The sequence below is a fragment of the Hyperoodon ampullatus genome (genome assembly GCF_949752795.1).
Source record: "Hyperoodon ampullatus genome assembly, chromosome: 10".
Classification (NCBI taxonomy): domain Eukaryota; kingdom Metazoa; phylum Chordata; class Mammalia; order Artiodactyla; family Ziphiidae; genus Hyperoodon; species Hyperoodon ampullatus.
Window position 1 is genome coordinate 2,411,114 of NC_136923.1, and position 15,925 is coordinate 2,427,038.

The 15,925-nt window shown below is 44.8% G+C and overlaps 1 protein-coding gene across 3 annotated transcripts; it reads right to left on the minus strand.

Annotated features, from left to right (window-relative positions):
• Nucleotides 1–262: 262 nt before the first annotated feature.
• Nucleotides 263–15,854, minus strand: HMCES (5-hydroxymethylcytosine binding, ES cell specific; the record flags this gene model as incomplete). Of its 3 annotated transcripts, XM_079712332.1 has the most annotated exons (6): nt 263–937; nt 2,381–2,573; nt 5,546–5,727; nt 8,134–8,259; nt 9,043–9,186; nt 15,672–15,854. In XM_079712332.1, the coding sequence occupies 6 exons, from the start codon at nt 15,852–15,854 to the stop codon at nt 701–703; spliced, it is 1,065 nt and encodes a 354-aa protein (XP_079568458.1). In that variant the 3' UTR covers nt 263–700. The 3 variants fall into 3 exon arrangements, with proteins under 3 accessions (XP_079568458.1, XP_079568460.1, XP_079568459.1); XM_079712334.1 differs by lacking the exon at nt 9,043–9,186; XM_079712333.1 differs by lacking the exon at nt 8,134–8,259.
• Nucleotides 15,855–15,925: the final 71 nt, after the last annotated feature.

Below are 15,925 nucleotides of genomic sequence, written 5' to 3' on the forward strand. Positions count from 1 at the left end.
GGACTCTCAACCACTGCGCCACCAGGGAAGCCCAACTCTGGCTGGTTTTAAACTAAAAGATTCGGGCCACTTCCAAGTATTAAGAGTAAACAGAGACTCAATAAGAGCGCCCCACCAAGCCTTTTTGTTGTTTCCAGAAAGGCAGTTTTGTCCACAAAAACCCTAGTGCCCCACATTGTGACAAAACCATTCCCTAGGACTACGCCAGGAGAAAACAGTGAGATCCAGAGTTCCTCCCACCAGCAGCATTTTCTGAAATGTAAACAGTTTATCAAACACTTTATTCAGAAAAAAATACAGTTTTAAGAACTTATACAATGTTTTAAGAACTTAATTCCAAAGCACTGAAAGAGCCCGAAGGCTAAACAGAAAACAGCCTCTGCTAAGCAGTACCAGGTCAACGCTGAGAACTGCCAGCAGGGTCAGACTCTGAGGGAAGGTCCCCGGGCTACCAGGAGAGAGCTGTGGGCACAAGGTCCCCCCGCCCCCCATCATGAGTTGATGGTGGTACCTCTCTCTTTTCCCAGGCTGCCCACCCACCCCACTAGGGGTTCCCGGTCACAGGACAGCCACTCCCCCAAGAAGCCACAACTGTTAACACTGTGCTACCTCCTCCAAGCAACACCCCTCCCCCCCAAACCTGTCATCACCATAGTATTCAGCGCAGCACACCTTGGCCTTGGCCTCTGTAAGTCCTGCGCTACTGGGTGTGAGGCCGCTTGGCCACAGGCTCCTCCTCCTTCTCCCGCTTCAGCCATCGCGCCAGAAGGTCAGCGCCCCCTCTCCTGGGGGAGATCAGGCTCTTCTTCAAGAACTGGCTGGACCACTGGGGCACATCTGACTCTGCCTTTTGGGGTGTTTTGGTGTCTTCCTTTGTGGGTGACTTTGTGGCCAGCCATTGCAACATCTTCTGGCTGCTGCCACTTGCCTTGAGCTCCTAGGAGAAAGAAGGAAAAGCTCAAACCACCAGCTCAAGCTTTTGGAAACAGGCCAACTCCAAGGGAAGAAAGAGGGGAAAGAGGCATTAGGTATTGACCTAGGCATGGAAAATGTCACCAAGGGCCAGATGGGGCCCCTTATCAGGAGTGGGACGAGAGGAGCAGAGTGTGTTCCAAGGGCTGCAAGGAGTAGGGAGCAGCTCTCAGAGGAGGCTTCCCAGAGGTGTGTGGGACCAGCCAGAGAAGAGGGCTGCTGGGCACTCCAAACACGGGCAGACAATGAAGCCGTGTCAGGGAAAAGCGTGTGCTTCAGCAGGACCAGGCCGTGTGGTGTGGGGCGGGGAGCCGCAGGGCCGGAGCGCAGCTCTCTCCCGCGGCACTGCCCTCCGCACAGCCCCCCACCAGCCCCGCTCCCTCTGCTTCCTCTACACCTTTGCCAACCCCGCACTGAAGCTTCTGAGTTCACACGATGCCACCTCTCCAGAATGTGAATTCTTCTGGAGGAAAGACCATGGCAGAAATGGGGCCGTGTCTAGTGCAAAAGGAATACATACAATGACATTTTTAGAGACGGGTAATGGAAAAAAGTGTCGGGGGTGCAGGAGTTTGACAGACTGAGAGAAAAAAGATGACACTGACAGTGAGTATGAACACTTAATAAACTTTTAGAAAAGTGGGGAAGGGGGCAGCTGTTCTAGCCATCATTGTCCTTCACACTTCTCAGGCACCCTAAGATGCCTACTTTGGAACACTCAGACCCATGTCTTACTTCAGGTCCCTCTATGCCACCTACAAACAGTTGCTACCCCTAAACCTTCACCCCGGGTACCAGCAGGGGCCAGCTTCTGATCTGGAACTTCCTTCTCACTGAGGCCTCTTGCCTGTTCACCTTCCCTTCAAAATACATCATCTGGATCCCTGCCAATTCTAAGAAGTTAAAGTTCACGGCAGGAATCTTCTCAGATCCCCTGAAGGAGAACAAGGATTGGAATTCCTCCATCTTGTAGTTGGGAAAACAGAGGTGCAGAAAACAGACATAAATCACACATCTGGTTGGTGAGAGACACAGTTATGGTCAAGGGCTCCTTTGTCCTTTTCACAATCACCCTCTAGATTAGGAATCCTCAAACTTGGGTTATTATCAGACCCACCAAGGCAGCTTCTTAAAGATACAGAAGCCCAAGCCCAGCCCTGAATACTGAAGCACTAGGTCTAGACAGAGGCTGGCATTTACATTTTGAAGCAGGTCTCCTGAGGACTCCCGGGTCACAGCCAGCTTTGAGAGTCACTGCTCTGGTCCACCTTGCCGTGCACGAGGAAGGTGAATTTGGGGTGGTTTGTATTCAATCTCTGATTGTGAAAGGTCATGGCATAAAATTAATAGGTCACACTGACAGAAGACAGAAAGCTCAGAAGGGACTACCGTAGTCACAGGCCCCTACCTTTTTGACCAGCGAGTCGACAGGAAGCAGACACTCAGGAGTGTTGTTTCGGGAGTTGTTCACCACGGAAGAGACTGGATGGAAGGTGATGTTCTCTGTGGGGTGAATTAACTTCAGAGCTTCTTGAGCTGAGACGTCCCCAAAGTCCAGCCACTTAGAGACTGCCTCCTCTCCATCTAATATGGCAGGCATCCTAGCCCGTGAGGTGAAGACAGTGGTTGGGAGCCGTGGGGGTGGGGGGTGGTGGAGAGAGGGGGTGTGGGGGGGTAGGCCCGGTCAGCTGAAGCGCAAACTGCCCCAAGCAGCAGCTCACCCTCCCTCCCTCCGCGCCTCACGTGCCAGTTGCTGCCCGGTGTCCCCCCCACCCCTCCACCCATGGGCACAAAACTCAACACCAGGAGACCCAGCTTAACAGAGTCAGATGGCAAAGACAGTACCCCGTGCTATGAGTGGATCCACTCCAGTGTACACGCTAGCAAACTGGTGACCTTTACGACACTCCAGCCTAGACTTAAAGGGAAAATAAACCCTGGAAAACTTGTCTATCAACAATACTCTCCAGCCTTATCACCCATGGCAGATTTATCTAAGAAAGAGCTATTTACATAATTGTGAACAAAAGGAAACTATGGCTCAGAAAAGCAAAGAACCTGCCTCAGATGACTCCTGGTACCCAGCAGATGTTAGGAAAAGATCCCTTGTTTAGCCCCCAATTTTATGTTCTAGGCCAATGCAAAGAATGTACACACTTCATTGGTGGGTGGTACAGATAGGAGATAAATGCGTTAACATCTATTTTAATAATTATTATTACTTCAACAAGTCAAACATTTTATTTTTTTGGGTGCACTGCATGGCTTATGGGATTCTTAGTTCCCCGACCAGAGATCAAACCCGGGCCCTCAGCAGTGGAAGCACGGAGTCCTAACCACTGGATCGCCAGGGAATTCCTCCAAACATGTACTTTTAAAAAGTATTTTAAGGGACTTCCCTGGTGGTGCAGTGGTTGGGACTCCAAGCTCCCAATGCAGGGGGCCCAGGTTCGATCCCTGGTCAGGGAACTAGATCTCACACACATGCCGCAACTGAGAGTTTGCATGCCACAACTAAGACCTGGGGCAACCAAATAAATTTAAATAAATCAATAAATATTTTTTTAAAAAGGGTATTTTAAGATCTTTTAAATCCAGATGCATTTTATGATGAATGGCATCTCTGCACTGTATCACAGTTTAATGGCAATAATTGGCAGCTCTTTATTTTTCTTAACAATGTATAAAATAGTGGTACAAAATCTTAGATTAGATGAAAGAGGAATTTATTTTAAGGTGAATTAGCAAAAACTAGAACTATTATATCCCATGAAAGCATCATTTCAGACAGAATGCTTAGGACAAGAGGGCTAAAACAGGTCATCCAGTATGCGCAGCACTGCATTCTTTTCAGCAAAAGATCATAAAATTACTTCTGAGGACACTCATATCCGGCAAAAACTGTGAAAGTGTTACACAAGTACAGTCAGATCTGCTAACGTTTTTTATTTTATTAAATATATTTTAAACTATTTACTTATTTATTTGGCTGCGTTGGGTCTTAGTTGCAGCACACAGGATCTTTGCTGCCTTGTGCGGGACCTTTGCTGCAGCATGCGAACTCTTAGTTGCGGCATGCATGTGGGACCTAGTTCCCTGACCAGGTATCGAACCCAGGCCCCCTGCATTGGGAGCGCAGAGTCTTAGCCACTGGACCACCAGGGAGGTCCCGTAACGCTTGTTTTTAAAATGAAAATCTGTTCCAATGTGATTGATCTATTAGAACATAATGCAAATTTTGCCTCTGCTTATATACGGTTTTGTCTGTGAGAAACACAAAGTGAACACAGAAAACTGCACCCCGCTGAACTGAGCCTTGTAAGAGTACACAAAATGCACACGTCTCAAATACTGATGGCTACCTTGGCTCACTGCATATTATCCTCCAAAGTTGTGTTCTGCTCTTACTTTGCATTTGTAAACTTTTCTCTCTATTAAAAAAACTATTCATTCAACACCTGAGACATGTCTAAGCTTCCTGGCTCAAACACGCTAAGCAGTGCACGCAAACAAAAAACGTGTAAGTCTTGACGAGAAGCTTGAAGTAATAATAAAGCGTCTTGAAAGCAAGAAGAGAACATGTGATATCTCCTGAGCAACAGACATAAAGGATCCACAACAGTAACAGGGCTGGGAGAAAAGGAACATCCACGGCTGGAACAATTGCAAGAAGTGTTATAAAGTCAATACCAGCCAGGTCTGAAGGAACAGAGCAATGGAAAGATTTAGTATGTGGACTGAAAGCCAAACAGTAAAAAACCCAAAAAACTGGAAGCCTTCTCACAAAGAGAATGCCCTCTCTGCACACACAGACCACAAAAATACCACAGAGGTGGCTCCTCTTAGCACTAGCAATGGCTGTTTTGGTGGCCTCAAACCCTGCTGCAATTTCCAGAGCTCTCAGCTGTTGGGAGAAGACATGAGCACAGATGAAGATGCTGCTAAGGAATTTCCACCAGTGATACTGAAGTTAATTGGAGGAGGCCAGACATTGGACCAAAATGTTCAGTTTTGATTAAATACGTATCTATTATAAAGGCACGCCTCGAAGGAACAATGTTTCAAAGGCAGAAGAACATGCCCCAGGATTTAAGACTGCAAAAGATGATAATTTTGCAGAATCTTCCTTCTACCACTGCACAATAACACAAGCTGCAACTCTTCCGACACTCACTTCCACAAGTCAGTTTCAGGTCTTTCTAAGGTAAAGTGCCACATTTATTGTAATATCTACGTACCTCTTAACCACTTAATGCATGGAACGATAGTACTGTTTTTACTAGATTCCTATTTTCTTTTTGTTTTACTGTGTCACTGACAAAATTTTTAAGTGTTGTCCCCTTAGTCCCATGTTTCCCGTAAGTCCTATGGTTTTCATAGTGCAATTTTGCATAGTGTGGTGATTTTTAGGAATGCATGTCATGTTACGGCCAAACTGACTGTGTTTTGTGAAGCAACGGTCTTAGTTTCCTACTCTCTAAATCTGTGCGTACAGAAGCTGCCTATCTAAAAGCAAAGAGGACAAACCCTGCCCTGAATCCTTTTGGACCCAGGCATGAGAAGTGTGACTTGCCGGTGGTGGATGTCACTCAAGCCTTTGCAGGAATCCACTGTGATGATGGTGTAAGAATACAGGCAGTCTCCTCCCTCCGGGGGCTCCCAGCAGTCAAAGAGCCCAGCCATTGTCAGCGGCCTCCAGTTGTCCCAGACTTTCTCCCAGTCCTCAGGGCCATCTGCAGCACCCATGCTCTCTGACTGGAAGCAAAATCCATGGTAGATTAGATACTCAGCAGCCGCCTTCCCCCCTGCAGGTTGGGTACTATTACAGACTTGAGAGCATGGCAATCGTTTTAGAAGTAATTCAGCCCATGCCTTTAGCATGGGTCCTCTTGATCCACTGTCGCAGAAGGAAAGAGGCTTGGTGGCAGATACTCACTGAAGCAATAGATTTATGGCTCCTTAATGCTTTCACAATACAGTTTAACACCTTCAGTGGATATTCAGGCCTTCCATGATCTGGATCATCATTCCGGCTCTCAATTACAATGTTAACTTGAATTAAGCCCAGCTATTTCTAAATGAGGCCCTCATGCAATCTCATGCCCCTGTATCTCGCAGAAGCAACTTTCCTCTGCCCCAAAGGTCTTTCCTTCCCTTTTTCATCACGCCAACGCCTGCTTGCCATTTAACGTTCATTCAAGGCCTAGAATACAGAAAGCTGGAAAGTGTCACCTCCACCCTAACAAAAAAAAAGGTAGAGAATCTAAATAACCGTAACTTAAACTCATCGGAGAACTGAGGTCACAGGGCAACCAATTAGCCTGAACTTTATGGAAAGACAGGGTCATCCAAGAGGAGATGAGACACCAGTACTGGCTTCCCAGTGGTAACAGAAGAAAAACACGGCCTCCTTCATACAGCAGGTAAGAATTCAGATAAAATTATCAACAAATGGCTCGATGCAGAGTGTGGGCTAGCCTGAGGGCACAGAACCCCTGGGGGCTGCAGACATCAGGGAAGTTTGCCTCAGCTTGCAGACCACCATCCACAGGTGCTCACGAGAGAGACTGGGGGCAGGAGACTGGAGAAAGCTTCCTTGCCAATGCGTGCTCCACACGGGGAGCTCTTTTGCCTCAGGGATGGTGAGAAGCCTTACCTGGTCACTTCTCCTCTAAGGAACAAAAAGCTTAAGGGGCCAGGGGAAAAGTGATAAATCCTATCGCTCCTAAGATACAGGTAAAGACCCCCTGAGGCTGGAAAAGGGCAAAAGAAAAAACCCTCTACGCCCCTGGAGAAGGAGCAGGATCACTGAGAAAGCCTGAGCCTGAGAGCCGGGGACACAGTTCTGCTTAAGCCTGAGACTGAACCAAGACAGCGGAGAGCTCTTTCCACCTCCCTGTACACCAGAGGACAAGCAACAGCAGTCTACTTCCGGGGGAGGGGCAAGAGCATGGAGAGATCCTCTCGAAGGCACAGGCTCAAAGGGAAGTAACAACAGCTGCAGGGAACAGGGCTATTGAGAAAAACCCTCTGGAAAACTAACCCTTACCCTAAACACAAGGTGACAGCAGAGAAATATTTAAAGCCTGTGGTGCACAACAAAACCAAACCCAGTTCAGCTCCGGACAATATCAACTCAACCTCGGACATTAATGGCCTAATAAAAGAATAAACAGGGACTTCCCTGCTGGTGCAGTTTAAGAATCCGCCTGCCAATGCAGGCAACATGGGTTCGATCCCTGGTCTGGGAAGATCCCACATACAGCAGAGCAACTAAGCCCTTGCACCACAACTACTGAGTCTGCGAGCCACAACTACTGAAGCCCACGCGCCTAGAGCCCATGCTCTGCAACAAGAGAAGCCACCGCAATGAGAAGCCCACGCACCGCAACGAAGAGTAGCCCCCACTCGCCACAACTAGAGAAAGCCCGCGCACAGCAACAAAGGCTCAATACAGCCAAAAAAAAAAAAGAATAAACATATCCATTTCCAGACATAAATATTATTGATCCCAGTCTCTGTCCTATCTACTATGTCTGGCAATCAATAAAAAATTATAAGACATACAAAAAGCCAAAAATAACCAATGAACTGCCAAGATATATACAAATCAACAGGACCAGACTCAAGAGATTACATTTCCCAAATGCTGAAACTATCAGACAGGAATTTAAGTGTAATTACTATATATATATATATATATATATATATATATATATATATATATATATATATATATATATATATATATGCTATTTATTATATATATATATATGCTATTTATTACATATATATATATATAATAGCTCTTATAGAAAAGGTAGACAACATGCATGAACAGGCAGATAAGCAATTTCAGTGAAATAAGAAGGAGGAATGAACTTAAAAACAGGTCAATAAAAATCACTCAAACTGAAACAGAGAAAAAAGAATGAAATATACAGAAGAGAACATCCAAAAACTATGGGACAATATCCAACTAACACATATATAATTAGAATGCCAGAAAGAGGAGAAAATGGGGCAGAAGAAATAGTTGAATAGATAATGGCTGAGAATTTTCAAAAAAATAGGAAAGACATCAAACCAAAAATCCAAGAAGCTCAGAGAACATACCAAACACACGAAGACACAGACACAGATACACACTGCTGATGATACCTTTTCTGTTTTGATTTGGGGGAAGTAGATGAAGTAGGGCTGCGTCTTGTTTGTTCTCTGACAGCGCTGCCACTCATAGAAACCATCTGCTAAAACAACACAGCGCCTTCCCTTTCCCAGAGGCACCTGAGGGAAAACATGAGCAAGATATGGTCTTAGTGACAGAAACATGTTTCACAGACTTAAAATCTCAGATCTGCCAATGTGTGACCTCAGAGCAGTTAATTCCTCTGTATGTCACATTTCTTATGTATAAAGTCACACTTACACAGATGGTGAAAAGACTAAATAATGTACATAGCAGGCAACAGGCACTGGGATAGCTAGTCTCCAAAGCTGGCCTCACGGAGAACCACGCCTACCAATATTCACATGCTATGTGGTCCCCTCCCTCAGTGATGTCAGGCTGGCTCTGTATGACCAACAGAACGCAGCAGAAGTGACACTGTTATGATTTCCAAGGCAAGGTCACAGAGCCCTGCAGCTCCTGCCCTGCTGTCTTGGATGGTGAAGTCTGGGTAAGCCAGATGCCATGTGAGATGCCTGACCACCCTGACACCCCCTAGCAGGCACATGGAAAGGCCTCCAGTTGTTCTACTCATCCCAGCTGAGGTGTCACACATGGGTTAAGAAGCCACCTGGGACATCCAGCTGTCATCTGATTAGAACTACATGAGAACCTCTGGTTGAGTAAAAACTGTCTAGTTGAGCCCAGGCAGCCCATGGTTTATTATGAGAAATAATAAACTGCTGTCTTGGCATGCTCTGTCACACAGTAATAAACAGAACAACACTCTACATTAATAACTGGGAACACACTTTGGAACTATTCTCAGGTATATAAGGCGCTAATAGTTCCGTTAGATAAAATAACAGAATATGTGCCTTTTCCCTAGACCAGCTACCTACCTTAAAGGACCGTTTCTCCATTATGGTATCACTACGACAGTTGCTAGTGTTGAACTGCAGCTTGGAAGGATCAGCTTCTTTAAACCAAGATGGGACCAGGCCCCACCGCATGGGAGCAATGACACGCTCAGATGAGTCTGCGCCCTGCCACGAAAAAGGTTAAGATCCAGTGAGGAGATCATAGTGAAATTTAGAAAACCTAGTTCAGTACATGCATTACATTACTACTAGTATCAAAATACAAAGAGGATTATTAATAGGGAAAGATTCTACTTGAAAACAATTATAATGATGTATCATGATGTGAGTAATTTGAGTTCTCTAGCAATCATATTTATTAGTGTATGACATTCTGCTAGGGTAGGATGGGGGATACAAAGAGGTTTAACTTCTGTAAACTTTTAATTAGTGCCTACTGCAGGAGAGACATAGTCCTAGGCCCTGCACTTCACATGGCCCCAGCTCTCAAGAAGCACACGTTACAGGCAACCATCATACAAAAAGGTACATGCTATGATTGAGGGATACATAGGGTAGTATGGGGGCACATGGAAGGTGCTTAACCTCGAAGGGCTTGCACTACAACTTGTGAGGCCGCACAGACATTAAAAATATGAAGTGACAAGATACTATAGGCTAAGGGCCATGTAAGTGGTACAAGGAGTGTCGAAAAAGTTCAGTGGAGAGTGCTCTGAAGAGATGGAGTGGAGAAGTATTATCAGCTCCTTGCGAGGGGCAGAAGGGGAGGGAATAGGGTGAGGTGGATCTTGGATTGGCTCCCACAAGAGGTACAGGAATCAGACAGAGAAGAGATGCAAGGAAAGACCAGATATGAAATTAGGGGCCGTGTCAAGAATGTGCAGGAAGTGCTTTTGTGCAGCCAAGTTATAGCCAGCCTGAGGATGCTATTTTTAGGAAGGCCTGCTTACAGGATTGGCCCTCAGTTAGGATCTGAGAACTTGGATTTTGAGTGTTTCCACCTTTCCCTAACTGATAAGGATGGTACACTATACCTACTTTGTGCAAAAAATGAGGTTTATGCTGAGCACCTGTTTTCCTTCTAGGAGTCTAGAATTTTGGTACTTGCTAGGCAGAGAGTGCCTACATGACCAGCCCCCAACAAAACCCTTGGGCCTAAGTTTCTAATGGGTTTCCCTGGCAGAAACAGTGCACAAAGTTACCACATTTTTCACTGCTGGAGAGAAAACATGCTTGGTGTGTCCCCTCACAGGAAGGAGAGACTATAAGGAAGCTTGTGCATAAATTTCTCCAGATTTCTCCTTGTTTCTTTCCCCTTGCTGATTCTATTGTGTATGCTTTCACTGTAATAAACCTTAACCACGTCATATGCTGAGTCCTTCCAACGCATTGCCAAATGCGGGGGTAGTCTTGGGGCCTCACCCTCAACACATGGTTGTTAAACTCTTTTGGGGTAACTGGCCCCTTGAGAATTTGATGAAATCTACAGATTAAAATGCATGCACACACACACACACACACACACACACACTCTATTCTCAAGCTGTACTACACTGAGTTGGAAGGCACCAGTGAGCAGACAGTGCATTTTAGCTTCTACTAGGGTGGTACAGTAGGTCTGGTGACAGTAGTGAGAATAAAAGACATTCAAAAGATAGAAAAAAAAAAAAAGAAAGAAAGAAATTGTGCTGTCAAATGGACAAAGAAAACAGGGATGATTAAGTTTTCAGGCCCAGAAGCCTGAAATAATGATGATGCTATTGAACAAAAGAGAAAAATCCGAAAAGAGGTTTGATGTGGGGAAAGATCACACGTTGAATTTCAGATAACAACGGGAAGTCTGTGGCAGCTTAGAAAAATGGTTCCGAAGTCTTTGACGCTTCCCCCATCAAGAGCTGTGTGGGGGACCTATGTGCCCTTTTCTTGAATCTGGACGGCCCTGTGACCTGCTTCTATCCAAGAGAATGTGGCACGAGTGACACTGCATGATTTCTAAGGCTAAGTCAGAAAAGGTTTTTCAGCTTTCTCCTTGTTTGCTGAGACACTGCCTTCGCTGCCATATAAGAACTCCAGCTACCTTGGTGAAAAAGCCCAGGCTTTGTGGAGAGGCCACATGTAGGGGCTTTGGTCAAAAGCCCCAGTTCAGAGCCAACGTCAACTGCCAGATAAGAGAGTGAAGATGCCTCTAGATCTGATGTTGGTAAACTTTTCTCTAAAAGGCTAAATATTAAGGACTGTAGACGTCACAGTCTTTGTTATGAACACTATTATAGGGACAGAGCAGCCATAGACAAGAGACAAATGGATGCCGCCCTGTCCCGTAAAATTTCATTGACAAAAATGATCAGAGGGCCCTAGTTTTCTGCCTCCTGCTCTAGATGATTCTAGCCCCAATGCCTTCTCAGCTGAGGCCCCAGACTCCAGGGAAGAGACAAACCATACCTGCAATGCCCTGTCCTAATTCCCCACTGGTGAACATAATATAAAGGTTGCTCTGAGTTAGTTCTAGAATGAAATCCACAGACAGAGGTTTACTATGTCCAACAAGCATGTGGAGTTAAAGCTTAGGAGAGAGGCAGCATGGGATAGAGAATGGGTCAGCAAACTTTTTCTGTAATGGACCAGACAGTAACTATTTTTGGCTTTCTGAGTCCACACAGTCTCTGCTGCAATTCAACTCAACTCTGCCACCGTTGGTAGTTTGAAAGCAGCCAAAGAACAAGTGAGCATGGCTGTATTCTAATAAAACTTTATAAAAACAGGCAGTGAGGGAGGGAGGGAGACGCAAGAGGGAAGGGATATGGGAACAGATGTATATGTATAACTGATTCACTTTGTTATAAAGCAGAAACTAATACACCATTGTGAAGCAATTATATTCCAATAAAGTTGTAAAAATAAATAAATAAATAAATAAATAAATAAATAAACAGGCAGTGAGCCAAATTTGGTCTGAGGACCATGGTTTGCCAACCTCTGGTATAAAGGAAAGAATATGGCCTTTGTAAGAAGACCCTGGTTCAAAAGTTCCTTCTCCGCTACTTATGAGGTTAGATGTGTGGCATGGAATAGGCACACTAATTGTAGTTTAATATTTTTTGAGGTTACGATGAAAAAGAAACAGCAAAATCTTTTATACAAATATGACTGGTAAAGCCATTAGGATAAAGTTTCTTAGAGAGCAAATCAATCACAGGATCAAACCTGGGGGTACAAAAACAAAAAGGAGAAATGAGGAAAAAGTGCAGTCCAACAAAAAGTTCCTAGAGAGATAAAAGCAGGATGAAAAAAGTTGAAAGGATGGAATTCCAAGAGGGGAATCATCAGCAGTAGTGTCTTAGAAGGGCTTCCCTTTTTTTTCTCTTAAATTTATTTGGCTGCACCGGGTCTTAGTTGCAGCACGTGGGATCTTTAGCTGCGGCATGCGGGATCTAGTTCCCTGACCAGGGATCGAACCCGGGACCCTACCACTGGGATCGTGGAGTCTTAACCACTGGACCACCAGGAAAGTTCCGGGCTTCCCTTTTGTTTAAAGCTAATTCCTCCACTGTGCTCTTCACAGGGTCCTGTCCCACTTCTTTCAAAATCTTGCCTGTATTAGTTAATCCCCTTGCCATACGCACACACACACACACACACACACACAAAACACAGAGCCATTCTTGTTATACATGGCAGGTAGGTTGTACAAAGTTGCCACGAACACTGAAGTAGGGAACACTGAACTGCGGCTCTTAGAGGAAACACCGTTACGTTGCCAGGAACCTATAATGACAACATTTTCATCAACTGATCAATATACAACCTTGTCTTCTGTGTGTTTTTGTTTAACATATTTATTATTATATGTTAAACTTTATTTAACATATATTGTTGGTTCATTAATGTTGAATTCATGACCAGCAGCCACACTAACTCAAGCCTGAACGAAGCGTCTCTAACACATGTATTTTCTCTGTAAAAGGCATATCATGCCCTTCTTGCATTTAGGAATTCTAGCCTGCACTTTACCACTATGCTTGGGGACAATTTTAAACACTAAGATCACCAACAAAAAGCATAGAAATGCAAAAAACATGGCAATAAACATCTCAAAAAAGACACTTGTTTATAGTATAAAAAGTGAAACAAGAAAGTAGAACTTCATCTTACTTGATCTCAGTTAGGAATACGTATTTGGGTAACTTGAATATTTCACCACTCTGTATGTCCACAAATGACTGACTACAAAAGCATCATGAGTATTATTTTGGGGGTTACAAAGTAGGCAAGTAGGCAAATTTACCAACACAGAATCTACGAAGAATGAGGATCAATTGTATGTATATATACATATATGTGTTTCTTCCTCCTTAAAGACAGAAGCAGCCTTTAAAACCAATAAATGAGCTCGCAGGATAACTAAGGAAAAGGTGGCCCTGGAAGAAATGGTAGAGAAGGAAGGAAGAGAAAGAATGTGTGAAAACACAGAGCTTTTGTAAATCCTCTTTCCCCTCCGGAATCAAATGTGTCAAATGTGCCTTCCAAGCAGAAAGGCCCCCTGTACAAAGCATAAATGAAAATAAGAGATAACATTATCTCACAGCCAACTAAACAACCTCGCATCAGAAATTTACAAGACGAAACTCCAAATCTGAGGTTCTGGACATGGGGCAATTCTGACACCGCCCCCCCCACCTTCACTTCACCAAGCCCGGGGGTGAGGGCTGGCCCACTGGCATCGAGTGGGTGTATTGAATGGGTATTTGGCAACGTCAGGAGACGGTTTTGGTTATGATGACCTCGGGAAAACTGGCATCTACTGGGCAGAGGCCAGTGACGCTGCTGAACATTCTACAACGCACAGGTCAGCTTCCCACAACAATTATCCCACTTAAAATGTCAACAGTGCCAAGGCTGAGAAATCATGCTCGTACAAATTCCACTGATCACCTTTAACCTGCGTGTGTTCAACGGACAACTGTAAACCAAACCCCAATACAGGGCTGCCCCATACTGGGAGCAATGACTAGAAAGCGGCTTCTAAGCCAAAATACTGAAAGTATTGCTCAATATTAGTCATCTTTTCCTCCACCCTCTTGGACTTGTAACCTGAACAGCTCGTAGCACTGGGGGTAGATAAATGAAAGAGGAAGTAATTTGCAAGTCAGTGGTTTCAAATGCAAATGTTACCATCTATACACATGCGCTGACATTGATGATACGGATTAGTGATCTGAAATAGTTCTATTTTCGCTTTACAATTTACCATTTTCAGATAAATGAAACCTCAAATATTTATCAAAATTAGGAAACCCCTAGCAATCTTTATAAAATTTATTGGAGATGTGGAGTCAAAACATTCCATCAGCAAACTGACACCACTGACAGAAGAGGAGGGCTATGCTGTGCTTAGGGGCTCTACCTTCCCCGTTCCTACTTCCAGGAAGTATCCACTGCAGTGGGAACAGTGGACTGGACCTCGCTACCAGCTCTTCCCTCACTGACTGGGTAACCCAGGACCACTCACAATCTTTCTACACTTCTGTCTTTACATCTGTTAAAGTTTTCTTCCAGCTAACATTCATTCTATAATTTTAATGACGTGGTACAAAGAGAACCGAGGCTAAAAAATAAGAAACCTCAAACAGTTAATCCTTCTTTCTCTTCAAATTATGCCTCCCTCTGAAACGTTTTATTTTTTCCTTTCCCAGTCAAGGTTCCCCATGATATTGATTTTACTTTGATTTGCCTCTCATTAAAAAAAGTTTTTTTAGTTTCAACAAGTATGCATCCACTAAAAATGGCTCGAGAATAAACTATTTCATGTAAATGGCTTCATTCAACCAAAAAGATCAAAGTCACCTGGTATTTTTTTTTTCCACAATAATCTGATCCCCATAACGGAAAAATGAATCTTTTTTGATTACCACATTGTCACAACAGTTCTGAAGAGCATGCAGCAGGGGTATAATCAACTGTATCAAGTGACTTAAGCATTATGGATCAGACAGAATAAAAATCCAGGATGGAAACCATCAGGATTTTAAATAACATATCAAGGATACTTAAAATATTTAAGACATGGAAAAATTACTAATTTCTGGAATGAAGCATTTTTATTACACTGCAGGTATACATGCATACAGACACACACTCCCTCTCTTTCAGGAGACAAAGCCAAGAACCAAAACATGATTATAAATTATCGGCCACTCCAACACTACAGAAGTAGATTCTACAAAGATAAAGAATGCAATTAAACTTCAGAATACCAAACCAAATACCTCTGTTCCTAGCTTCAGTAAAACGTAAAAAGACTGAAGACGCAAGCAGAAAGAATAGAAACTTAAACGTTCAAGAAACGTCAGAGGTGTTTTTAGACTAGCTAGTCTTAATCCTGCCCTAAACCCAGAGATTCTGACTTCGCTGGACTCATAAGGGGCATGGAAGTCCTTTTTTTTTAAATTTAAGATATTGAAAAGTCCCTGATGATCAGTGAGGTCTGAAAGACGCTACCACAGTGTTTTCAAATGCATATGAACCGGGCAGGCACCAGGGCTGGCGCGCCTCTTGCAGAGCAGCACTCAGCTGGGGCCCCAGGAACAGTGACCCGTCCCGGAGGCGTCAGCACAGGCGCAGCGACGGGCGCAGGGCAGGTCAGCGCTCACCTTCTCCACGTGCAGCCGGGACAGGAGCACCGGGCTGCTGGACTGCGGGCTCTTGTTGTACGACGGGCAGTACCGGTCCGGGTCCCTCCACTCTGGGAGCCGCCGCTGGCCCTGCCGGTCCCGGTAGGCGCAGGCCCGGGCGAGGACCTCCTTGGACAGGTGGCAGGACGTCCGCCCGCACATCCTCGGCGCTGCGAACACCGCGGCCCTGGCCGCGAGGACGGGGTTCGAGCGCCTCAGACGCGGGTCTCGGG